Source organism: Plectropomus leopardus, chromosome 5 (genome assembly GCF_026936395.1).
Source record: "Plectropomus leopardus strain MGB_pleo_1.0 chromosome 5, ASM2693639v1, whole genome shotgun sequence".
NCBI lineage: Eukaryota > Metazoa > Chordata > Actinopteri > Perciformes > Serranidae > Plectropomus > Plectropomus leopardus.
The window spans coordinates 36,233,596-36,259,844 of record NC_142180.1 but is presented as its reverse complement, the minus strand read 5'-3'; the positions used below and the strand labels follow the sequence as shown (position 1 = coordinate 36,259,844).

Sequence of the window (26,249 nt, the reverse complement as noted above, 5' to 3'; positions counted from 1 at the left end):
AGACCAGCTGATCAAAATCAGTAAAAACACTGAATAAAGCAATTTGATGTTTGAAAATTTGTATTTCTCCTACCCTGTTCAGCTCGTTGCATGCTTGTCGTGCAAATGTGTGCTCAACTTTTTTCTGTGATTGTTTAAAGTGCGCTCACCTATTCTGATCCAAACAATCAGGAGGTTTTTACTGGGAGCCGAATTATCCACAGAAGTCTCTTCCTCTCCAAAACAAACCTGCTGTAACCAGAAAACCAGTAAAAACACAGACTGAAGCAGTGTCACGTTACCAGTTAATGTTTCTCCAAAGCTCTTTGGCATATTAAAGAAGCTAGTCCAGCAGCTGCTAATGTGTGCTGACATTTTTTCTCTGATAACTTAAAATCCAGAAATTCAGAGGGTTTTTACAGAGAGCCGAATTGACTGCAGAGGTCTCTTCCTCTCAGAAACAAACAGACCAGCTGATTTAAACCTGTTATATTACTAGATGAAACAGTTTCACGCTACAAATCAGTGTTTCTCCAACACTGTTTGGCATGTCAACAACAGGCTGCTTGCCCACTACATGCTAATGTGTGCTCACCTTTTTCTTCTGATAACTTAACTCATCCTAAAGGTAATGAAAACATTGTTTGTTTTTTTGTTTTTTAGGTGATTATACACTAAAGAAAACATGCCATATTCCATTTCTGCCAATATAATAATAATAACCCTAACCCTAAATCCAACACACTGGACCTTTGAAGCAAAACATGTGAAAAATTAGAGTTAAAAGTCAGAAATAAAAATGTTAGCTGTTTATTTTTGACAATTACAAGTTATAAAAACATTCATTATTGAAAAAACAAAACAACATTTAAAACTAGATTGGCGTACATTATGACTTTATCTATCCACAACATTATAAAAACTATATTGTAACAACAGGCCAAGGCTGCTAAAAACATTCAAATACCTTTGGGATCCTTTGGGTCAAAGTTCTGCTGCGCTGACAGTTTTTCATTAGTACAAGTTAAACACAGTCAATAACGTAATTCTGTAGTTATCAGCTACTGTGGCAAAAACATGTTGGCAGTGTTTGAGGTAACAACTCGCTGCATGCAACTGATTTCCCAAATAATGCAACAATACCTTAATTACTATGTCATTTGTCTCATAAAAAAAATAATTAAAAATCGGTAAAGATCAATCCATATAGTCTTGAAACAGACATGAATAAAAACAGTACTGGTGATGGTCTTAAGACTGTTCATTTGCTGTAATCTGTCGGCTCCTCGCCTTCTTCCTTCAGTAAACACGTGCGCACCAGAGCCTCCGTGACGATGTAAGGGTCGCAGTTGGCGGATGGACGCCGGTCCTCGAAGTAGCCCTTCTTGTCCTGTCCTACCGCACGAGGGATGCGAATGCTGGCGCCACGATTGGCCACGCCAGCCGAGAACTCGTCAATGTTTGAAGTTTCGTGTCGGCCGGTGAGGCGTCTGGCGTTATCCAGCCCGCCTTTGGGGTCGTAGGCCCGGATGTGGTACATGTGTCTCTTCGCCAGCCTCTCGATGGACTCCTCAATGATTCTGTGAAGAGAAGGGAATCACAAATGCAGTCAAAACCCAAATTCAAATATCATATCAGATATTTAAGATGCTGAAGAAATGAAAACTCATTCTTACTTCAGCCCGCCGTCTTCTCGCATCTCCTTCGTGCTGAAGTTGGTGTGGCAACCGGCACCGTTCCAGTTCCCTGTGATCGGTTTGGGGTCAAATGAGGCCACTATGCCGAAATCCTCACACACTCTGTGCAGGATGAAGCGGGCGACCCACAGATGGTCCCCCATGTTGATACCTTCACAAGGCCCGATCTGGAACTCCCACTGAAACAATGCGACATAACAGGGTTTATATGAAAAACCTGGGAAAGTCATGGAATTTGCAATGTCCAGGCCTGTTCAAGGACTGTCTGAAATTTAAATATCTAGCAATAATTTCTATTTTTACAGTTTCTGGCTCTGATCATTTTTTTAATTTCTAGGGATTTCTTTAAATAAATAAATAAATAAATAAATAAATAAAACAACACCACAATTTTAGAGAGAAAAATATACTACAAAAAATAATACAAAAAAAACCTTTTCTGATTTCTCTCTTTAAAATATTAATTAAATTAAATGTTAATTGTTGATTAAAAATCACCAAAAATCTTTAAAGAAGAAAGAAATGGCCCCATTTTTAAAAGAAAACATGAAGGCATGTTTTCTTAAAAATCTGCAATAACATTTATATAAAATATAGCCATTTTAAGTTGTATGGCCCTAAGCTAAGCCAGAATTTAAAAAGTTCCTCCCCAGTGCCTTAAAAATTAGATTTAAGTTCTACAGCTGTCCTGAACTATACATTTATATTTTACATATATTTTAAAAAGCTTTACAATCAGACAGTTAAAAATGTCATTTAAGATGACCATACAATAATACAATACCTGAGCTGGCATGACTTCAGCGTTGCTGCCACAGATTTCGACACCGGCGTACAGACAGGCTCTGTAGTGCGCCTCCACTATGTCTCGGCCGTACGCTTTATCTGCTCCCACTCCACAGTAATAAGGCCCTAATCAGGCGGAGGGACACAAATATTAACACTCGGCTCAGCTAATATTTTTAAATTTGGACAAGCTAGAGACCCGATACTGACCTTGTGGCCCCGGGAAGCCGTTTGAAGGCCAGCCGAATGGATGTCCGTCTGTACCCAGCAGAGTGTACTCCTGCTCCATCCCGAACCACGGGTGGTTGTTCTCCACCATGCTCATGATCTGCTTGCAGGTGTGGCGCAGGTTGGTCTCTGTAGGAACAACAAAAAGGATTAGCTTTGATAAAGGACAGCTTAAAGTGCGGCGATTTTCAGTGTCCCTATTTCTGCTCACCTGCTGGTTTGCGGTTGTACTTGAGCACCTCGCAGAGCACCAGTTTGTTGGGGTCTTTCCTGAACGGGTCCCTGAACATGGCCGAAGGGATCAGGAACATGTCGCTGTTGGAGCCCTCCGACTGGTACGTGCTGGAGCCGTCGAAGTTCCACTCTGGAAGATCTGACACCGAAAAAAACTAATCAATGACTCCAAAGTCTACCAAACATTTTCCTGCATGCTGCTGATTTGTCAGCGCATACCTTCAATCGTCTTGGGTTCAGAATCCAAAGTTCTGGTCTTGCAGCGCAGCCCCTCTCCGGACCCATCGATCCAGATGTACATGGCTTGGACCTTGTCCCCCTGCGGGAGGTCCATGTACTGCTGCTTCACAGCTTTGTTCAGTTTTGAACTTGCTGAGGTGGCCATTTTTCTTGACCAAAAACCTGCAGAGGTAGAAGACGATAAGCTTCAGTCAACAGACTCACCTTATCTGCACACACAGGCAAAATATTATGAAGGGACTGTTTGTTATTTATGGGTGAGGCATGTCAAGTTATTTTTTAAGAGCTTGTTTTAGCTTTAGCTTTTAGCTGTATTCTGTATTTATTTTGTCAATGATATTTAAAGAAAACATGCCTTCCAAATGTTGATATGGCATGTTTTCTTTAATTTTTTTTTTTAAATGTCTTGTTTATTTATTTTTTCTTGTAAATTTTAAAGGAACATTTTGGCATTATTTTGTTTGTTTATCATGTATAAAAAGAATTCTTTAAGTATTTTAAGCTTTTGTTCTGTTTAAAGAAGACATTTAGGCATTTTGTTAGTTGTTTTTTAAAGAACTCCTTGGTGTTTTTTTTCTTCACAAGGCATGATTTCTTTTTTTTTTTAAATCACTAAAATTAAACTACCTATAATAGCCAGAAATGATAAAAACTGAAGTCAATATAAGATTTTTGAATTTCAGGTGGTCCATCTAAATCGCTTTATTCATCTCATTTGAAATTTTGCAAAAAGTAAATCATTTGCATGAAGTAACCAGCATGCACAAGAGTGAGGTTTTTTTTAAACTCTCTTTAAATATCAAAGTGTACATATTTAAAAATCTAAACAGCAATTTATTGTGCAGAGAAGATCATGCATTTTCTCCCGGTCACTCAGGAAAGCTCTGGGAAAAATATTTGTAGCTTTGGGTAGGGTTTAAACAATAATAATAATTCAAAAATACAAAGCAAAGTCACATCCCTCCCAACCCCCTCCTCTGATAAATAAATAACAGTCCCTAAATGCTATAAACAAGGAAAAGTAACTGCAGTATAACTGACTAAACAACAACAGCTCCATCAGTGATTCAGCCAAAAGCCTGTAACATCATCTGCTCTGACTCACAAAGACTGAGATGAGATGAGAATTAACTGTTTGCATTCACACAGCATGTAAGAATAAAGTCAACATGTAAACATGATCAAAACAGGAAACAAAGGGAAAGTTTCAGCAGCACACAAATAAAAAAAAACCATTTTATCTGCAAGAACAAACAAACAGCTGCGGATGTCTGTCAGTATAGAAAAAGCTCTTACCTTATGCTAAGTATAGAAAAATATCAAAAGACTTTTTAAAGAGTCCCTAGATGCGTAGTCTTTGTGGAGCTTTCTATTGTTTTTCATTCCTGCTGCCTCCTCTGCTTCCACGTTGGATTTATAGCGCTGCTGAGCGTCTCCGCCGCCGCTGATTGGCCGAGCAGGAAAACGTGATCAGACCGTGATCGGCCCGTGATGGGGGGTCCCATTCATTCAGCGAAAAAAACAAAAGACAGAAACCCCGCAGGCCGATAAGCTTTCAACTCTCACTCACCTTTTAGGGACACATATATGCAGGATGGAAAAACACCAACGAGCGAAGAAAAACTGGGTTTAAAATGTGACACCCTTCACTTCCAGAGATAAACAAGAGCTGCGCCCTCTACTGACCAAACATGAGACTTAAAAACAGAATTATTCGTTCACAGAAATTCAAATAAATCTACAAAAGAATAAAGTTACAGAGTCTGAGACGCGTTCAAATGTCAGCAGACAGATTTTTAAATCATCTTCGGTGTAGGGGAGACTGGGCACTGTTGCAACACTTTTTGCATTTCTCTCTGTTACTCTGAGACTATTTGGAAAACATCAACCCAAATTTTATATATTTATAGTTTTAGATGTATTATGTCTTATTATATCGATTTTAAGTGAATACTTAAAATTCGTGATTTTTTAAAAATTAATTTGAGGATTTTAGGACATTTCTCAGGTTTTAGCACATTTATAAGATTTTTGGAAGTTTCTTAGATTTCATGACTTTTTTTTTTTCAAATTTAAGGATATTTGTAGGATTTTCAGACATGAAGGTCTTAGCTTGGATCTCTGTCGAGGGGATCTTCCACTAGCACTTTTTCTTGTTAGACAAGCTCTATTTTATGCTGTTTTATGCTCTCTTGCAGCTTAGTAAAAGCATAAGGGTACAAAAACAATTTCCAGTTTGAATGATTGTATTTTTATTGTAATTTAGAAAATGGTTGGGGGGCCACCTGGCACCCCACCGGGGGCCAGATTTGGCACGTGGGCCATAAGTTCAGTATCATTGCTTTACACCAATCAAAAAACATTGTGGCATATGAGAAAGCCTGAAGTATAAAAATGAAAATACTCACGTAGCATACCTTAAAAAGTACAGGAGATGTACAGTTACTTTGCGCCTTTATATCATAATATGCTTTACAATACTGTTGTGCCAACATATGTGTTCTATGGCGCACATCACATGTTATTAAAAATGTGTTTTTTGCAAGCAGACATGTCCCAGACTTGAACAGATAATCACCTGATAATTGTCATTATATTTGGCAGTTGTACAAAAACATTTCCAAACCGAAAAAACTTGGCTCAGCTCCAGCTGTCTGTACCAGTAAGCAGACAGCTGGCTCCTCTAAAACCAGTTTGTCCACATCATCAGGTTAAACAACAGGAAGCTGAGAGCAGGATCTATCGTCATTAAGCACAGGTAAAAGTCTCTAACATTTTATTGTGTTTTTGTGGTAACTTAGAGGCAGAATACTGACAAAGACCAGTCAGACAGCACAAATAACGCCTTTTTTAAAATCATTGCATTGGCTGCCTATCGGTTTTAGAGTAGACATTTAAATGAGGGATAAAAATTATTATTATCAAAAAAAAAGGAAAAAATTTAATGAAAACTATGTTTGTAATTATCTTAATTATATATTTAAAATTATATCACAGCAAAAGGAAAAGAGACATATTTTTTATTTTTTTTAAAATACTTTTTTAAGGTTGTTGTTTGTGTGTTTGTTTCTTACTTTTCTTTAAATTTATTTGTTTATTTTCCGGTATTTTTCTTGTACTTCTTTTACTTTTTTTGTGCTGATATTTGGGCCATTTCTTGTTAAGCCTCTTGTCACCCTACCATGTATTTAAAATAAATTAAGTCGATATGCTCAGGTTTTAAAGGTGTTAAGATATATTTTTTTCCAGCTTGTGTTCTATTTAAGATGCCTTGTTATTTGTTGCCACAGTTTTTATTTTATTTTTGTACTTTGATTTATTTTAAACATTTAAACATTTGTTTGTTTTAATTTTTAGGGTGGGAATATTTATGTCAAAAATGTTTTTTTTTTAAATAAAATTTAAAAAAAGGGGGGGGGGGTATAATTTGGACATGAAATACTTATGTTGTTTACTGAAGTTTACTGCAGTTGTGTACTTTGCATTCTTTCATAGTATGATACTGTAACTGTTTCATGATCCTGTAATTGTGTTTGAAACTCAGACCTGAGACCTTTGAGTTTCATCTTTGAAATTTCTAGAATGTCATTTTTATAAGAAAAAAAGTCAAAAAAAGTCAAAAAGGGGGACTGTAAAGTGTTTACATTTAGCTGTATGGGTTTAGGAGTAAAATATTTTATTACACCCCTGGTGTTTTATTTTAACATTGAGGGGGTCACGTATGAAACAGGGGTGTGAAGGTCCTAACGCTTCATTTTTTGCATCCTGGTACATTTTTAAGCACCGATTTGTGGATTTTCTGCATCAGTTTGTGTGGAAATGTCTTTAATTTAGTCAAAGTTAAAGTCCTCACCTGAATGTGCATGTTCTACATCTTAAGGGGGGCACATATTTATCAAAATTAGGTCCTTGGTAGCTTGTAAAATTCAAATTATTATAGCTTCTCTTTGCTTCCACACAGGGCCGTCCATCTACCTGAGAAAGGTCTCGTCTTCTCTGTAAATCTTAACATTCAATCGCTCCTGCAAAACCAACCTACACGTCTGCGAAACATCTTATAGTGGGAGAAACCTTACTCGAATGTGACCACAAATGCATTGCAGGGAAGTAACCAAAATACACACGACGATGCCAAATAACTAAATCTATACCTTCAAACTTAAAGAACAGAGCACTTCTGTGAGACGAGAGACTGACCTTTACCTGAGAGGTTGTATGAAAAGCAGCAGAAAACTGGTCACGAAGGAAGCAATAATATAATGCTGTCTTTAAAATGGGCGGCCAAAGTTTAAATTAGCAGGAAAAAAAACTTCCCTTGCCCGTGGCTTTACGTTGGCAGAGTGGCCAAAGAAAAAGTGCCAAAAAGCGACTTTCCACTTTGGTTGTGGAAAGTTCTGCAGCACTTTGTACCTGTTAAGGTTGTTAATGAGAACACAGAGAAACTGAATACATTTATACACGTAAATGTGCGTTCAGCATAAAACACAGTACGGTTTGCATGTAATATGTTGGATTAAAAACATATTCACCAAATTTTTGTTTTGTTTTGGGGAATGCAGCCGGACTCAGCAGAAACAGTGACGCTGACACGCACAGTGACGGCTTGTGGTGTTGCGTCCGTTGCTTTTTGTTGATCGGAGGCCTCAGTGCAGCTGCTGACCCTTTGAGCTCCCGCAGCGTTTCTCAGTGGCGTCCATGTCTGTAAATTTCATTAAACACGAGCTGTGTTTGCTGCAGACCTACAGGGAAGACAAGTCCTCCTACAGGCATGTAACTAAGTACATTTACTCAAGTACTCCACTTAAGTACAAATCTGAGGTACTTTTATGTATGTGAATATTTTAATCTTGTGCCAGTTCACTTCAACTTCACTACACTTCATATAGAATAATTCCACCACAATTTGTAACAAGTTACTTTATAAGTTAGAATTTATGTGCATAAACCTTTAAAAATGTACAAACAACTAAAATGGGTAGTCGACTGATCAACTGACAGAATTATTTTGAGATATTTATACATGTTTAAGTCATTTTTTATGTACAACATTTCAAATTACAATTAGAATGTTTTAAAAATATTTTAAAAAATAAATTCAATAATAATAATAATAATAATAGTAATAATAATAATAATAATAATAATAATAATGATAATAATAATAATAATAATTATTATTATTATTATATTGTGTTTTTTTTTTTTAACTGTTTACTTAATATACTAACCTGTTTTTTTCCCCTTTATCCTCTTTTTTGCTGTAATACAGTAAAACAACGGGCAGGTAATGCAAATTTCCCCACTGTGGGACTAAAGGATTCTCTTATCTTAATTTTAATTATTTTGATTTTCTGAATTGAATATTTTTTCTGCATTTACTTATGCAGCATTATAAATGGAGGACTTTTACGAGTAACAAAGTATTTTTAAACTGTGGTATAAGTACTTTTACTTCAGTAAAGGATCTGTATATTTCATCCGCTGCTGCCTGCAGATTAAGACCAGCCCTCAGCTCTCTCTGGACAGGATTATTTTATAACTATCACCCGGCCAAATGCTGTTCACAAGATGCTTTAAATCAAATGTGCATGCTCTTTACATAACTATCTACACACAATAAAACCATTCACTGTCCTTACATCACAGAATCGCTGCATAGCAACGCGAGGTTTGTGGTAAAACACTGACATCTGGTGGTTAAAATGCAGAAGAGCAAAATATTGGCTCAATCATTTTTTTTTATATGAAATTTTTATTGACAAAAGAGAAAACATACAAAGAAGGACATGCAAAATAACATCAGAGCCGGGGGGATCTCTAAAAGAAAACATTCAACAGGGAGCACAAACAAATACTTTTCACAGATTTATTTATTTCTTAATTTTTGTCAAAATGGTCATATTATACTGTTGAGTTTAATTTATTACTAAAAAAAGAAAGGTTTGAATGGCTAGATTTGGGTTATTAAATATGAAAGTTTTCTAGGGTGACCAAACTGATAAGGCCAACAAGTATTTTTAAAAAAAAGTGTTATTATAGATACCAAAGTACATTTTAACAAGAAAAAAATACCTTCAGAAAGTACTAAAAAAAGCAATTAAAAAAATGTAATTAATGTAAATAATTCTAAATATAGTTTTCTGGATTTTTTTAACCAGTTTTTAAAAATCATATAGCTATTTTTGGGCATTTTCTTGTGACATTTAATTTATACATTTTATTTTATTTTAGTTTAGTTTATTTTAGTTTATTTACTTAGCTACTTACTTACTTACTAAATTATATGTGCAATTTGCAAGTTGCTTGTTGCATTTCCATCATGAATTCAAAAGAAACCAAATCACATTTTAGGGTTTCGATACTTCTGAACGCAGCACAAGAAAACTGATGTCGATCCAGGTGTTAAAATGTTAACCAAAACATTACCTTTGACTGTCACTGTGCCATAAAGTAGCTCAGGTGGCTGTAATCACCTGTCAGAGGTCAGATCCGATTGGCTAAACTGGGAGCGCTTGCTATCGCGCACGGAGTGTCCCGCAGTAAAAACTCAGAGAAGCTCGGTGACACTTTCACTTTGTAGCCAACCGGGTAACAAAAACAAGCGCACACAATAAAAACCGTTTGACTCATGGTTTGGCCGCAGGTTAGCACACACCTGGCACACACACTTAGCACGGACTTCAAGGGACAAAATTCAGAAATAGGATACATTTTTAACAAAAACTTTTGTTTTTTGACGGTTGGACGCGTACAGACTAAAGAAATACAATCGAGGAGTGGTCGCGTGAGTTAACGACAGCGTCAAAGGTAAGTTAGCACTGTTTTTAGTGTGTTTTTCTGGTTTACCATGCGGCTAAATGTTTGTAACTTTTTTTTCGGTGTTCGTGGTTTCGGTAACTTTAACCGAGCGACTGAAATGTGGCGGTTGTGAGCGGGATGACGATGTGTCGCGTCGTGTTTAGGCTGACAATAACGTTTAACGATGCTAAATCAGGCTAAGCTGCTGCTGCCAAGCTAGCACGTTAACGTTTAGGAAAACATTGAAGTCTAATGTTCAAAGAAAGTTTTAACGCATATTTTCCAAGATTTTTTGTATTGTTTCATGTATTATTTTTATTAATGTTCAGTGTAGAGAGTCAGTTATCTGTGCGCTCGTGTGTGTTTGTGATCTTGTTTGCCTGATGTATGTTGTACCCTTTATTTTGACTAATAAAGCTAAAAAATGATAATAAAATTAAAGTGATCTGGGGAAAAAAGCAAAGGCAAGAAGTCGGGGAATAGTAAAAAACACAAACATAAGCAAACATGCCGAACAGAGAAAGGTCTAAAACTGTTAAACAAAAAGGCAAGAACAAAATAATAATAATGATAATGATAATAATAATAATAATAATAATAATAATAATAATAACAATGGTCTTCCTGTAAGGATAAATGCTGACTAAGATGTGACATTTTAACTGCAACATTGTGACGAGGTTTTGATGTGGTGACAGATCATAGAATAATCTTTTATAAAACGTTCCCATAATGTTACACGAGAACAAAGAGGAATATTTTAAAAGCAACACACAGAACATGTTATTGAGGACTGAGATTGCAGAACATGTTTATGAAAATGTAATGTAGCATGTTAACAATTAAAACAATGAAACAAAATGTTGTTTTTTATATTTACAGGCAATGTTACCCTAACTTTAAGAACTTTTTGGGAACTAAAAGAAAAGAGGAATATTTCACAGCAACATTTAGAAAATGTTTTCAGGATGTTACTAAGTCCTGAGATTATGTGATATGTTATCACAAAACAAAACAAACAAACAAAAAACCCCAAACAAACAAACATTAAAAACATGTTTATGATTATAGAGGATGTTACCCTAACTTTAGGAAGAACATTTTGGGAACTAAAAGAAAACTTGCTGCTGAAAACATTACTAAAACATTACTTTGTACCACCATAAGAACATTTTTAGAATCAAAATTGCCAGCTGGGTCAGAGGAAGCTCAAACGTTGTTGAGATGTTTAATGTTGTGAAAGGCAACATTTTGCCACCATCCTGCAGCCTGCCCTGTTACCTTAAGATTTCCATTCATAATTTCAGAGAAACAGATAGTGGCACCAATTAGGACCAGAGTGTTGTTGATAGATGTTTGCGGTTATTATTTAGGGACTGTTCTTTATTTATCAGAGAAGTGGAGTGGCTGCAGCGGGACGTTGTTTATTTGTTTATTTATTTAGATCCTCCCCAAAGCTACAAATATTTTCCTTAAGGCTCCCTGAGTGAGAGGGAAAATGTATGACCTTCCCCTCATAAATTGTTTTTTAGATTTAAAAAAAAAAATAACCGTAAGATGTTTGAAAGTTAAAAGTTTAAGATGAAAACCTGGAGTTGAAAAAAGCCTTGTTTTTTTATACTCTTGTGTATGCTGGTTAATTTGTGCAATGATTTATGTTTGAGAGTAAAGTAGTGATGAAATATCAGTGTTTGAAGCTCAGATTTGATCAGGTTTTTTTCTGATGAAGTGTTTGTCCAATATAATGTGTTCAAGGACCGACAGATATTTGAAAATACAAAGATAATTTTGTGTTTTTACAGTTTCTGGCTGTGATGCGGGGATTGTTCCTGACACTGTGGTCTGATGTGAAGTGTTCATCGTAGTGACTCTAAGCCTGCAGGCAGAATAAAACATCCCAAAGATATTATTAGATCTTCTGTTAGAGATGTGCGGGGAAATAAAATTAAGGTCCATAAAGATTCACATTATTGAGCATCTCATCAACGAGACATAGAACCCTTTAGTGGACTTTAAAAATGATTTGAAACATACATGATGAGATTTTTTATTTTTTATTTTTACCTCGTACCAATATGCCATTATGTTTTATTTCTTTTGTTAAATAAGTCATTCATAATAATGTCATTATGCCTGTTTGTGTGTTGTGTCAATTGTTCTTTTTACACCTATTTTTTCTCCTACATGGTTTTGTCTTTGTGATGTCCTTCACTTGTTTTGTGCAAAAATACATGATGAGATCTGATATACACAGACTTTTTCACTTTGTCAAAATCAGCTCGATATTCAGTCACGACATTGATATTTTTTCCGGTAACACTAAGCTTTCTGTACTCCAACGAAACACACTCGTCCTCTCTCCGACACTCACTGACATTTCCACCTTTGTCTTCCTGCAGCAGGTCACCTCTCACGAGATTTCAGAGTGAGTCTGCTCCCGGAGCGAGACTTGGACACACACAATAACAAACAGACCGGATCAGGTGAAAGGTAAAGAAAAACATTTCATTTCTTTCTGTCGGTTTCTTTCTGTAAATGTTGTCAGACACGTATACATTCTGTTGCTCCTCTGTGGAAGTTAAGCAGGATCTCATTTAGCCGTTTCGCAGGAAGTAGAGCCTTTTCTGTGTTTTTTGAACCTGGGTGGTGATGTGTGATCAGAGATGGAAAGTCCAGGTAACCTTTAGCTGTTCACCTGCTGCACTCAGCGGCACTGATGTGGGCAGGAGTGTGAGTCTTTGCCTCCTTCTGTCTAAAATCAACAATCAGCTCTTTGGTTTTGCTGATGTTGATCAGTGGGTTTTTTTAGGTGCAGCACTCACACAACAAGATTGTTGATTTCCTCCCACTTTGATAATAATAATACTAATAATAAAAAGAGCACCCACTTTATGCCCCTCCCTCCCACAGCCTGTTAAATGACATACTGATAATTTTAGCAGTTTTTGATACAAATTCAGTCATTGCATGAGGTTAAATTAGGGGTCCCTCTTTACATGAAGTATTAAATCCTACCACAGGGAGGCGCAATCACTCCACTTCTGTTTATTCTTACTCTGAAAGGCTAATGAAAGACAAAAACATCAGTCTCATGCTTTTTAAAAAAAATAAAACGTCTATAATAAATGTTAAACTAAGACTTGATCTTAAAGTTAAAAATGTGTTTTCATCGCGGTTGTCGGTCCCAACATGCAGATGGTTTTTAGTGCCGCTCTATGACACGAGAAATGATAAAATAACATGAAGAATTTTGAAGAATTTTATTTCCTTTTACAACAGACAGAAACAAATGCTTCACTCTGAGAGCAGTTTCTTTTATGAAGTTCTCTTATATAGTATTTCATGTTAGAGGACAGATATATTGGCTCGGTAGTTTGCTCTCTGCCTCTCTCTTTTGGCTCGGAATACTAAATATTTTTTGGGGGGGGGTTAAAAACCATTAAGTGGGCCACATAAAAGAGAGCCAGGCGCGGTGATGGTCATTTCACCCCTCAAACAGAAATGGTAATTGGCTAATTTCTGTTCTAACGTGTGCCATAAAAGCCCCGCCAACCCTTTTAATTACGCCTCCATGAAAAGACTTGCTTTGCACAATAAAAAATGGTGTCAATTAGTATGCAGAACAATGTTTAACATATCAGAAAATTAATCTACACAGCACTTTGAATTAAAAGTTTCTTTCTGGAATAACTAGGGCAGGCCAGCTGAGAATGCTATTGTATGTGGTCTAAATTACTCCTTTGTTACCGCTGTTGAAAAGCAATTAAAACAGGGATTCAAGTGCGGCCGTATTCTCCACAAACCTGTCACCGTTATATACTGGAAATAAAAAAGCTCTATGTCTACTATCTGTTCAGCTCGGGCTCATTTATGTCGAGCCTTGAAGTGAATTGGATTCTGAAAGGATAAAAGTGCGGAGAAATTGGACTCTCCAACAGAGAGTCGGGGAGGATTCTTGCCAAAGGAAGTCCTGTTTACTCATGTTATTGTTACGGAAGAGATGAGCTTATCTGATACCTCGCTCTTATTAATGATGAAGGACTGTGTGGCTTGAATTTAAAAGCTGCCTCGGGCCATGTTTTTATGCCGCTGGACTATATTTCTCCTCCACACATCCTGCAGTTCTTCATGGCTGTTTTACAGCATCATGTTTTCACGTTAAAGATGTTTTTAATTATAAAAAAAAAAAGCACAAACCCGCAGGTTTTACTCAGTGTTTTTGTTATTTAGTTTAACCCTTTTGAAACTGAGCAAACTGGCTTTATTTCTTTCAAAAACATGTGAAGAACGTTGTATTTTAGGAAGCTTTGTGTAACACCTTGGCTGATGAAAAATAGCCTCCTGGCTAATTCTGACGTTTTTACACCTTATGTTTTTATTAACTTCAACGGCCCCTTCTTAAATAAACTACACCTTAACCCAGGGCTGGGCGATACGGAAAAAAGTCTTATCACGATCATTTTTTTCATATCAGTCGATATCGATATATATCACGATATACATCAAATCACTATTTCTGTTGAGCTTAAAGGTTCCCTTTGACGTCTAAGTGAGAGAAAAAAAGAAGATATCATAAACAGTGATGCACGATAACGTTTATTTCAACCGATACCGATAAACCAATAATTTCCAGGTTCTCGTGGCCGATAAGATACCGATTGCATTGTACAAAAATAATGCTGAAAATAATATTGTGTTTGAGTTCTAGTGGAACCATAGAGAGGAACGTTCCCAAACTGTCAGGAAGCAGCAGCTACAGAACCGTCCCTAAGTCACGGCTCTGCTGTGATCTCTGCACATTTACATCAAACATCAGATATCAGTTTATTCTTTCAGCAGAACCGAGCTGAAAACTCACTACACCTGAACTCAAACCGCGTCCAGCGTGTCCTCCCATCATGTCCTCTCATCGTGTCCTCTCATCATGTCCTCTCATCGTGTCCTCTCATCATGTCCTCTCATCATGTCCTCGTCACACACACACGGAGCAGAAGGATGGAGGGGGGAGACGGCGGCCGCTTACACCGGTGTTCAGCGGTCACTGTACGCAGCGAGCACGGTGATAAATGACAGTATCAAGACCAGATCGAGACATTTTGGAGCTCTAGAAGAGATTGGAATCACCTGTCGGACAATGAGAGCGGAGCGGACATTTGGAGACACTGGTGGATAATGAGAGCAATGTGGACACCGGTGGAGACACCGGCGAAGAAAGAGAGTGGAGCAGACAATCGGAGACACCGGCGGAGAATGAGGACGGAGCGGACTTTCGGAGACACCGGCGAAGACACCGGCGGAGAATGAGAGTGAAGCAGACATTCAGAGACACTGGTGAAAACTTGATTGCGATCTACTGACATTTTATCGACTCCATCTCATTTTTTAATGGAGGAAAATTATCACGATTGATATTGTTATCGTTTTATCGCCCAGCCCTACCTTAACCTAAACCTACGAGGGAAAGAAGAAATGACACCAAAATTAGCAAAAAAAGTAAAAAGTATCCGAAAATGACCTGAAAATGATTTTTGAATCACTGATTTTTAAAAAATTAAAACAAACAAAAAAAAGGGAAACAAGACTTGGTGAAAAGTGCTTAAAAACATTATATGATTCTGTAAAATAATGTTAAATATGTAATTATGTTAATTATAAAAGTCTTTTCAAAGATGCTCAGACATGGGAAGTAGGATTCTCTCAATAGTTTTTTTCTGATGTTGCATTGTAACATTTCAAAATAATTGGTAACATCTATTTTTTGTTAAATAATTGAAATAAATTCCTCTTCTAAGACTCGCCATGATGGGAATTCAAACAGCTGAATCTCGAGCGCAGAGTGAAAAACACAAAACTGTTAAGAAAATTAGACAGAAGTGTCAGATATTTCCCTCTTCGGTTGGTAAACCTAAAAGATACTTTTATTTTAATATAATATATTCATCGTCTTCTGTGTTTTCCCATTTAAAACACGTTTTCTTTTCATCATTTGATGCAAAAAAATCTTAACTTTTTCACTGGACCAAAGACATTTCATGTTTTATATCATACTAAACATTCAGACAAAATAAAATTGTCCTTCTTCAATTTTAGTTATAAGAAAATTAGTCTTTAAATTCCTTCCAAGTGGCATTAAAAAGTCTTAAAATGTCTTAAATCTAACTTGCCTTAAACTGCAGGAAGCATGATGATATGAATGACTGTCATTGGTATTTGCTAATGGGGATCCTTTTTAATAAATACATAAATAATCATATATTCAAATTATAATCCGATTTATGAGGCGTACATGGCTAAAAACAATGCGTTTTTTTAGCAGGTCTCAGGTCTGATCAGTGTCACAGCTTCTCCATCTAAATGCCAGCAGCCCACTTCCTGGTGGGAACCACCCCAGAGGCGGCCGACAGCAGCTCATTTCCCTAAAACACACTCTTTTTAATTAAACAAACGAGCATAATAAAGGAGAGAAAAAGAAAAGGAGATGCTCCTGTTATTCCCGCGTGAGGAGAAGTTCATTAATATTTAGAGACCCTGTGGGCTTCCAGACATTTTCCGCCGCTCCGCTCAGTCTTTGCCAGTAATAAAGCGGCGAGATACAGGCAGCGTGCTGGTACTGCGTCGCTTTAATGGCTGCACACTTAGCTCTGGTTAGAGGTAGAGTTACTGCACACAGGGTGGAAATACTCTGGATCATCCTGACTGTGTTTAGTACAAAACTAGAATATTTCTGTGTGTTTTTGAGTGAAAGGAACAGTTTGACATTATGGGAATTATGTTTATTTGCTTTCTTTCTTATGGTTAGGTTAGATGGGACAGTTAATCCCACTCTCAGATCTGTCTGTGACTTTTAAAAAAACTACAGTGAACAACTATAACGTAGAATCTTTTATGCTTCTGTATCAGTGACGGTCATGGCCAAAGGCATGTTTTTCGGGTGTTGTTTTGGCACAAATGCTCATTTGGACTTAATAATGAACAGTTGAGGTTTTGGTGGTCAAAGGTCTCTGTGACCTTGCATCCGTCTTACTCTCTTCAATGCGATAACTCAAAAAGGCCTTGAAGGAAGTTTCTCAAATTTGGCACAAACATCCACATGGACTCAATGTTGAACTGATCAGATTTTGGTGGTAAAAGGTCATGGTCAATGACTACGTGCCTGTCTCAATTTCATGACCGCGATATGTTGAGAAGACTGGGCCATATGGCTTTAAAATATTATTGCTATATTTTAAGGCTATGTCACGATACATGATATATTGCAATATTTTTTAAATGTTCTTTAAACTAATATTAACTACTAAAAATAAAAAAATTAAAAAATAGAGGCCTGGATCGACATTCTTAATAAAAAATTAAGAAAAATAATCGACCAATTTAAAAAAAAAAAGAAGAAAAGAAGTTTGTAAGGCATGTTTTCTTAAAAATCAGCAGTAAAATAAATACACAGTACAGCCATTTAAAATTGTATGTCCCTCCCCTCAAGCCAAAATAAAAAGTCCCTCCCTGCAGGTCGGAAATAATATTTGACATGCCTCCCCCTGTATGCACCGTTCCCTCCCCTCTCATAAATAATGAACAGTCCCTAAGTTATATTTAGATATTCAGTTATAATCCTGTTCTGGATTCAATGTTTTTTTAAATAATGCATATTTAAAAAAGATGTTACGTAGTAAAAAGAACAGATAAGGAGGATTGATGGTTGTTTTAGAGACTCCGCACTCTTTAAAATTTGTCTGAAAGTCCTGGAAAACTCATGAAAATTTATTGGTAAAAAATTGCATGGACCTTGTATTTACAGCTTGAACTCTTTAGGGCATAAAATATGCAGTTTTAAAATATGTTTTTTAGGTACAGTACATGCAACATTTATTGCTTTTAGAAGCTATTTTGGGAGATTCAGTTAAACATATGCAAGTTCACCGAGCTTAGCAATAAAACACACATTTTTATGTTCACCTCAAGTATTTCAAGTACATAATAGTGCAAGATTCAGGGGAAGGTTTCCCAAAATAACACTGCCATTTCAGTTTCCTGAGAATCAATTTGATACCCGTTTTATTCCTCCTTTGGGGCTCAATGCAACTTTTGAAAAGCTCTGCAGTAAACCTGACTTTGATGTCAAAGAAAACTACTGCTTGCGTTGGACGGGCGTTCCATACTGTAGGCTTGTTGTTGCCTTTGTAGTCATGTTGTTGCTTGTCTCTTAATTGACAGAGAAAGTAGACCAAAAATGTTATGGATTGTGGGTGTTATCTCCAGTCTAACATCCCCTCAGCGCGCCGCACCACTCATTTCTCACTTTGGTTGCAGGGGCTTGGAGCGCGTCTCTTTCTTACAGCCCTCAGAAGTCAGGTGGCCCTCAGCCATTCCAGCTGTCTGTCGGGTGTCATTGTGCATCAGCGTCAGGCAGGGGTGTAAAAGACAATCACACAGTTTTACATGCTACATTTGCCTTTAATCGAGGGGAAATTGTGCGCAGAGCCGGGCCCCAAATAGAAATCTCCTGCAACACTTCTGTGCATGTGTAATTAGCACAGTAAATCTCCTAATTAGCTTGTTGCGTTGTCAGTGGTTATAGCAGCATCCGGATGTGTGTGGAGGGTCTGGGGTGTGGTGGTGGTGATGGTGGTGGTGGTGGTGGGGGATCCAGCAGATGGCTGCATGCTGTCTTGCAGGCACATAGTCGTGGAGCGGAGAGGCTGAGGCTGTGTCGGACGTTCCTCCGTCAGGCCGCTGCCAGGAGCCCGCCGACCCCCTCCTGACCCCCACGCCCCCGACCCCGCTCTCCTCCACCCCGGCAGCCACAGAGGCAGAAGTTAAGAATAGAGGAATTCTTGTCACATTGCATGTAAAGGCATCCTGTGTTCTGAGGGGTGATACGCACTGGAAACAAACAATCGCCGCTCGGCTGTGCAGCGCTGATGCTTGTTTTTCTCCCCTAGTTATTAGTGCCTTTTGGTCAGATACTGTCAGAGATCTGCACTGCCTACAGCTGAGTTTAGCCCTCAAGTTGACATTATCCAATGTGGTCCCTTCTCCTTTTATTGAGAGTCTGGATATGCCACTGGATTACAGTACCTATGCTGATATCTTTAAGAAGTCTATGCTGTCAAATCTTTTCTTTTCACTATATTTATTCATTTATTTATTTATTTTATTAGTGAGTGCAAAAGGGCAGTACAAAAACAGTAAAAACAGGTTATCGGTAGGCAACACATACTACATGTGGGTAGACGGAGACAGAAATTTAGACAAGCGCGGACAAAACAGGACAAACAAAAAACAACAGACATGCAAAGAAATGATCAGGCACGATGGTATTCTTACTGTTGTTGATATGCAAACAGATTATTTTTCTATGTTACAGGTGATTATTGAGGTCATTTGTGTATATGTATTTAGGTGCATACGTGTCAGCAGCTGAAAGAGAAAAGAGAGGAAATGGACTGAGCAAATGATACTAAGAGGAAATATAGGATATGAATTATAATAAGAGGTAAGCTGCATATGAGGTTATTATCCAGAGAATTTCATGGTTTGACTCCATATACTGAAACACACATCTTTTTTAATGTAGTACAAGCATGTTGACTTTTGAAATTAAAATTTCTTTTATGATCCTTGTCCTTGCATATACACAAAAGTGAATATGATTATAATACAAGAAGAAAAAATAAGAAAAAATAAACAAGATAAAAATAAGTTAAATATAGTTTTAAGTGATTAAATACAAACACATTTGAAAAAAAATTAACTAAAAGTAAATAACTAAAGAGGTTGGCACCCCTAGTCACCCTCCGAGGTCCTGCGGGGTTCACTAGAGCTCGGGCAGAGGTCAGTTGGGCCGTAGTTCTCCCATTTTCACTCATTTGTTCTGCTGCTCTGGGTCTCATCCAGACCCTCGGGACCACTAACCCATTGCAGTTACCCATAGTCCCTTGCAGAGCCCGCCCTCAGACTCTTGGGAGTGGGCTGGCTCTGCTGGATCTACAGTCATGGAAAAAATTATTAGACCACCCTTGTTTTCTTCAATTTCTTGTTAATTTTAATGCCTGGCTCAACTAAAGGTGCATTTGTTTGGACAATTATAATGATAACAACAAAACTAGCTCATGAGAGTTTAATTTAAGAACTAAGAACTATTCATTTTCCATGGTTTTCTTGATAATAACCAAAATTACTTAAATTCTTACATCAATAGCTATGGCATTGCACCGCCAAAAACACTACTTTCAAGCATTCCATGTTTTCTTTTCTGTTTGCTTTAAACACATGATACACACAAGAGTTAATACTTGATTGCATAACCATTGTTTTTGATGACTGCAGACATGCGTCTTGGCATGCTCTCCACCAGCTTCTGACATTGTTCTGCTGTCACAGCAGCCCATTCCTGTTGGACAAATTCAAACAAATTTTCTTTGTTTTTGGGCTTGTGGTTCTCCATTTTGAGTTTGATGATTTTCCACAGGTTTTCAATTGGATTAAAATCTGGTGATTGAGCAGGCCAAGGCATGGTGCGAATGTTGTGGTTCTCCATCCAGGCTTTAACTGACCTTGCCGTGTGGCAAGGGGCATTGTCTTGTTGGAAAATCCAGTCATTCGAGGCAGGAAAGAGTTTTCCAGCTGATGGAAGAAGACTGTTTTCAAGGGTAGTCCTGTACATGACCTGGTTCATTCGGCCTTCACACAATTGCATTTGCCCTGTTCCACTCAGACTGAAACAACCCCAGATCATGACTGATCCACCCCATGTTTTACTGTAGGGGCAAGACAGTCTGGGTTGTAAGCTTCTCCAGGCTTCCTCCTAACCAGTAAGTTGGCTGGAGTGGGCATCAATTCAAAATTGGATTCATCACTGAAGAGAACCTTAGCCCAATCATCAACAGTCCAATCCTTGTGGTCTCGAGCAAAGAGTAACCGGGCCTTCCTCTGCCTTTCATTGATGAAGGGCTTCTTGCGTGCTCTGTGTGACTTCAAACCAGCTTCAACAAGTCGGTTTCGAACTGTCCTTGCGGAACAAGTCACATTTCTCGACAGTGCCCACTCATTTTTAAGGTCCCTGGAGGTCTGACGACGATTCCTGACACAGGAACGGATGAGTGCACGGTCATCTCGTGGGGTAGAAAGACGTTTCCTGCCACGGCCAGGTAGCAATTTGGTAGTGCCATGTTCAGCTTGTTTTTTTTTGTTGTAATGAACGGCTGTCTTGGAGATCTTCAGTTTTTTCGCTACCTGTCTCTCCAATTTGCCAATTTCCAGCAGTGCCAAGATGGCTGCCTTTGTGGCTTCACATAATTCTTTTGTTTTAGGCATTATGTGAGAGCTGACAACTTCTGAGTTGTGCTACGGCTTGAATGTAAGCAGGAAACCACTCTAGGCCTTTGCATGTGCAGTGCTGCTTGTGACATGAAATGGCCTCTTATATACCCTGGGAATCAATTAAGCTTAAGAATGTCAAATAGGTCATAAAGTATTATGTGACCAGCTGCATTTTTTGTTGTGTTCATTGTATTATACGTTTAGTGGTACCAGATATTAGAATGAACAAGAAATTGAAGAAAACAAGGGTGGTCTAATAATTTTTTCCATGACTGTATGGGTCTTGTTTGAAAACAAGTGGGGTTTTTTTTGTTTTTTTTTTTAAATATCATCAGTTTTTTTTTCTATTTGCCATACTCTTTTCACTTTTTTTAATACTACTGTATTTGTCAGGGAAGTGTGGACGGAAATGTTTTAATGAGATGACAAAGATGCTTTGTGTTAGATTTTCTGACTCGTTTCAAAATTTAATAAACCAAATAAGAGTTGAATGTAGAAATCCTGGTTCTGTGAATGGAGACAGAAGCTGTAAAAGTCCTCCTTAGTTGGTCACTGCTGCTAAAATGAACCCTATTTAGGACGAATCATTGCAGCTGCCCTAAGTCGTGCCTCAGCCCGTCTGAAATCTGTTCTGACGCAGAGAACAAAAGCAGTTTCGGGGACTTCTTCCTCCTCCAGATGTTGAACTTGATTCGAAAAGAAAAGGTGATTTTGAGGGGGTTGGGAAACAAGGGAGGAGGAGGAGGGAGGGAGGGGAGCTTAGCGGCAGCTGCTGCAAGAAAGAGAGCAGAGAAGGGTTGGAGCATTACAGTGCAATGCCGAAAGGTGAGACAGAAACAAAAACATTTCAGGGCAAGAGCAGCATTGGGCAAAGTGTGTACTTTGTCAGATAATGTTGTGGTTGATGGATTTCTGGCTGCATCTTCTTGTTTTTCTCTCTTAAAATCAGATTTAATCCTTTGTCCTCTCTAGCCCACACAAATATAATAACCTTGAACGATAGTTGTTTATTGATATTGAAAAACAAATATTTTTAAAAATAATTTTTTCTTCATTTTTCTCATTTTATTTTGTTGATATTATTATTTTTTAATTGAATTGAAATACCAGCTTGTTGATGAAGTATGAGGTGATTATACAAACAAAGGGGATTTTTAATTTTATTAATGTCATTTACAAACAATGATGGTATTTATGAAAAGGTCCAGTCTTGTTTTCGTTCCTTTCGTAGCCTTGAAACTAAAATAATCAAAGCCAAAACTAACAATTTACTGCTTTTCTACACCTTCCCCTGTCACTCAAGGATCAAATCTAGGTTCACTTTCATTTTACATTTTAAGACTGCTGCTACCAACAGGACAGCCTATACTAATATAATAGGCACTGCCATTTGGCCACACATTTCATAGACATGATCAAATTATGAAACTGCCAGATAAAACTGAAAGTGTAGAGCAGAAGTAAAATACTGAGGAACATCCAAAATGTAACAAAAACGAGCTGCTAATTTCGGGTTTTAGAGCTCCGCTAACATAAATGTGGATAAAAATGATTGAATCCTTTGACTCTTCTAGGCAGAAATGTTATTGGACAGAATGGGGAGTGAAATCAGCTAATTAACAGGAGTTTTGATACTCAGGGAAAACGGATCCAAAGATTCCCCTGTCACATGTGGTGTCCCTCAAGGATCGGTTCTAGGTCCTCTTTTGTTTTCTATTAACATGCTGCTACTGGGCCACACATTTTATTAAAATGATATTAAATGCTGATGATACACGGCTGTAGTTCCTCAACAGATTCTTTTAAAATTTAACGTGGTTGTCTGCTATCTAATATGACAGGCATTTTCTCACTATTTATCGGTTTTATTTGACCCAAATCTATCCTTTTCACCCATCCTGTCATCCTTCTTTCAATTTTTATATTTAACATTTTAATTTCATGCCTTTATTTCCTCTCACTTGGACTACTGTTATCCTCCTAACACATCACACTTGTGTCGTTGTGCGGGCTCCCTGTGAGTTTTACAACTGATTTCAAGATTTTGCTTGTAACTTTTACAGCATTTCACATGTTCAGGTTGTTAAAACAACTCACCTAATTACACATTACTCCCTTAGTTATTACACACTTTTTACACTGTATTATGTTTAAGTCACTTCTTAAAATTCACTTTTTATTGTAAAGCCTTTTTTAACTTTTAACTTGCTTTATTTTTTTTTTTTTACTTTTTGGAAAGTACTTTTACTTTAGTTTTTTCTCCTAAGGGGTATCCTTGTCTTTTACTTTTAATTTCATCTGGCAGTGTCATTATTTGATTTTTTTTTATGGTTTACTCTGTTTGCTACTACTTCTACTATCACTATTATTATGAATATTATTATTTCAAGTCCTCTCTGTCTTTCTGTCAGCTTTAGATTCATACTGGATGGTGTTTCCCTTCATTAATTTGAGAATGCTATCATTGTGTAAGTACGGGCTTCTCATCGCTTCAAGCAAAACTCTGATCGATTGTTTCCGCCTTTAATCTTAAAGTCTAAATTTATGACAAACTTACAATAGTATTAGTGTATAAATATATAATAATGTAACAGGAGATTTACTGTAACATCCCTATTTTACGGCAATTAATAATTTAATGACATATTTGATGTGAATATTATTTTGTCAGATGTCAGCTTGCCAGAGGCACAAATATTCCGATAGTGTGAAGTGTCAAAAAATGAACACAATTTGAGAAGCAGAGTGTCCTATATATATCTCATATAGTTTAATTAAATGACATCCAGTGATTGAAAAAGATATAGTTTCAATTAAAGAGCTTTAATTGAAAAAGGTCATTTCAAAAACTAAATGTTCTATTAGAAATTCAATTACCTCCCAGAGAAAAGGAATATAATATAATTCTTCATAATGGACTCTGGAATGTAATAAGTCGGCCAATTAACTATTTTTTATTTGATTTAGGTAGATTTTATGATCTTTGTTCACAATATCAATTACATGGAGAGCTTTGTGTAGGCAATGTTCGTAATGGCTGCAAATGGCAGAGGAGGAAAGAACCCTTGACTAATTAATGCATCCCTAACCAGCTTTCAATTATAACACAAATCATGCACTAACACACATCTAGGTCAGGATTCTCTTTGTTCAATGTGGAGTTTTATGACAGAAAACTTGCCTTTTTCAAACTGAATCGAACATTTACAATGAAATAGCAACATCATAACAGCATATATTGTTAAATGTTGTAATAGTGCATGTGTGTTGGTGTCATGTTGAGTTAGTTTTCACAGGTGTGAGTGGCGCTTTAAACATTGTCAGGTGAATCTTTGCACCGTCTGGCTGCTTTTACACTTTTGACAGATATCAATCAATCCAACAGATGAGGTCAGCTGTTTTAATTTGCTCACGCTGCGTCCGGGGAAATGAATATTCAGCACTTTGATGATAAAGCTTTGCTGTTTATGCACACTGAAGACATTAATTTGCTGGCGCCATTACTTTTTTTAACTCAGCACATTTACTACAACATACTGTTCAGGCCGTAAACAGGCTGAGAAATTTTCAAAAAGCAGAAAATATGAATGTTTAGTGGTGCCTTGCAAGCTATTTTCCTTATTTACCTGGAGTGGTCTGGACGCTAGATCACAGTAAAAAGAAATATTCTCAGTAGTTTGACTTCTTTCACTTCCAAACCCATATGAAATGAAATACCAGCCAACTGTCAGAAGTGCCAATGAGACAATATAACTAACTACATTTACTCAGCTATGTATGCTATTTGTACTCTGCTACACTTCCCACTTCAGACAAAACTACTACACATTATGATCAATCACAGTTCATTCAGTATTTTGTCATTACTCTTCAGAATAAATAAATACAGTTTTTATGATTGTGTCATGCATGCAATTATTTATTTAAGAGTAATTAAAGTAACAAAGTTGCTAATTTCTCTATTTTTTAAAAATAGTATATAATAAATAATAATAATATATATTTTCGAACAACTTCTTTCTTTCTCTCTGTCTCATGGTTACGTTTTACCAGTTTCTTGCTCGTTGCCTTTAGTTTGTGTTTTGAAAAAAAAAAATCAAACCGATCTGCTGGAGTTTTAAAGGTTTAAATGCTGGTGAAAAGCATCTGAATGCAGCACAAGAAAATTTATTTTGATCAAGGTTTCAAAGGGTTTGGACATCACAATATTTTCAATTTTATAACATTTTTTTGTACAAAACACAAGTTAATCGAGAAAACAAAAAGCAAATAAAGTGATAATGAGAATAGCTGTCAGTTGCAGACCCACATTTTCTCCCTCTGGAGATGAAACTACAGCGTTATCAGTTCAGAACCAAACGTGGCAACATGTGTTGATTTCCAGCAGGGGGCAATATTAACCAGGGCGGGAGGAGAGTCGAGGCATTAAAGAGGAGATTTGTTTCTGCAAACCAAAACAGACAAAGCCAAAACCAAATTATATGTTGCATGATATCAATTAAACTGTACTCCAGCAAAAGAAGGAGATAAACTGATGCGGTGGGATGATAAATAGCCTACAAGCATCTCTATCCTTGATTATAACATGCGGAAATGATATACAGAATGCAATAAACTGTCCCTGAATGTTGAGTATCTACGTCAAGTGTACGCCTCCTCCTGCTGCTGTTCGAGAGAGCTTTAAGTGATCAGATCGTCTTTGTCAAATTCACCAAGTAAACAAACACCTGCTTCACAGGAAACAGGCACTTCGATACCAGACCAACTGACTGATGCTGCACGCAGACCAGCTTTATTACATATTTAGTCTTAAATCCCCCCCGCTGTAAAAATGTGTGCTGTTTGAAAGACATCTCACACACACACACACACACACACACACACACACACACACACACACGGTGTAACACTACACACACACGGTGTAACACTACAAGCTGAATAATTTCATAGCGCTTCCTGAGGGAA

The 26,249-nt window shown here is 37.2% G+C and overlaps 2 protein-coding genes across 4 annotated transcripts in view; one reads left to right on the top strand and one right to left on the bottom strand.

The window, feature by feature from the left end:
- Positions 1-773: 773 nt before the first annotated feature.
- Positions 774-4,596, bottom strand: glulb (glutamate-ammonia ligase (glutamine synthase) b). The gene is made up of 7 exons (XM_088078130.1): positions 4,461-4,596; positions 3,144-3,326; positions 2,902-3,063; positions 2,673-2,819; positions 2,461-2,588; positions 1,656-1,855; positions 774-1,559 (listed from the first exon to the last, which is right to left on the bottom strand). Exons 2-7 carry the CDS (start codon positions 3,307-3,309, stop codon positions 1,241-1,243), a joined length of 1,122 nt encoding a protein of 373 aa, XP_087934256.1. The 5' UTR covers positions 3,310-3,326; positions 4,461-4,596; the 3' UTR covers positions 774-1,240.
- Positions 4,597-9,758: 5,162 nt separating this feature from the next.
- LOC121941021 (pre-B-cell leukemia transcription factor 1-like) overlaps positions 9,759-26,249 on the top strand; it is a 195,548-nt gene continuing 179,057 nt past the window's right edge. Inside the window, exons 1-3 of one of the 3 annotated variants that reach the window (XM_088078126.1) lie at positions 9,767-9,807; positions 9,919-9,971; positions 12,362-12,452. The gene's annotated coding sequence lies outside the window, so the exon portion shown is untranslated. Of the gene's footprint in view, positions 9,972-12,361; positions 12,453-26,249 lie in introns of all 3 variants that reach the window. The other 2 variants (XM_088078127.1, XM_088078128.1) reach the window with 2 other exon arrangements.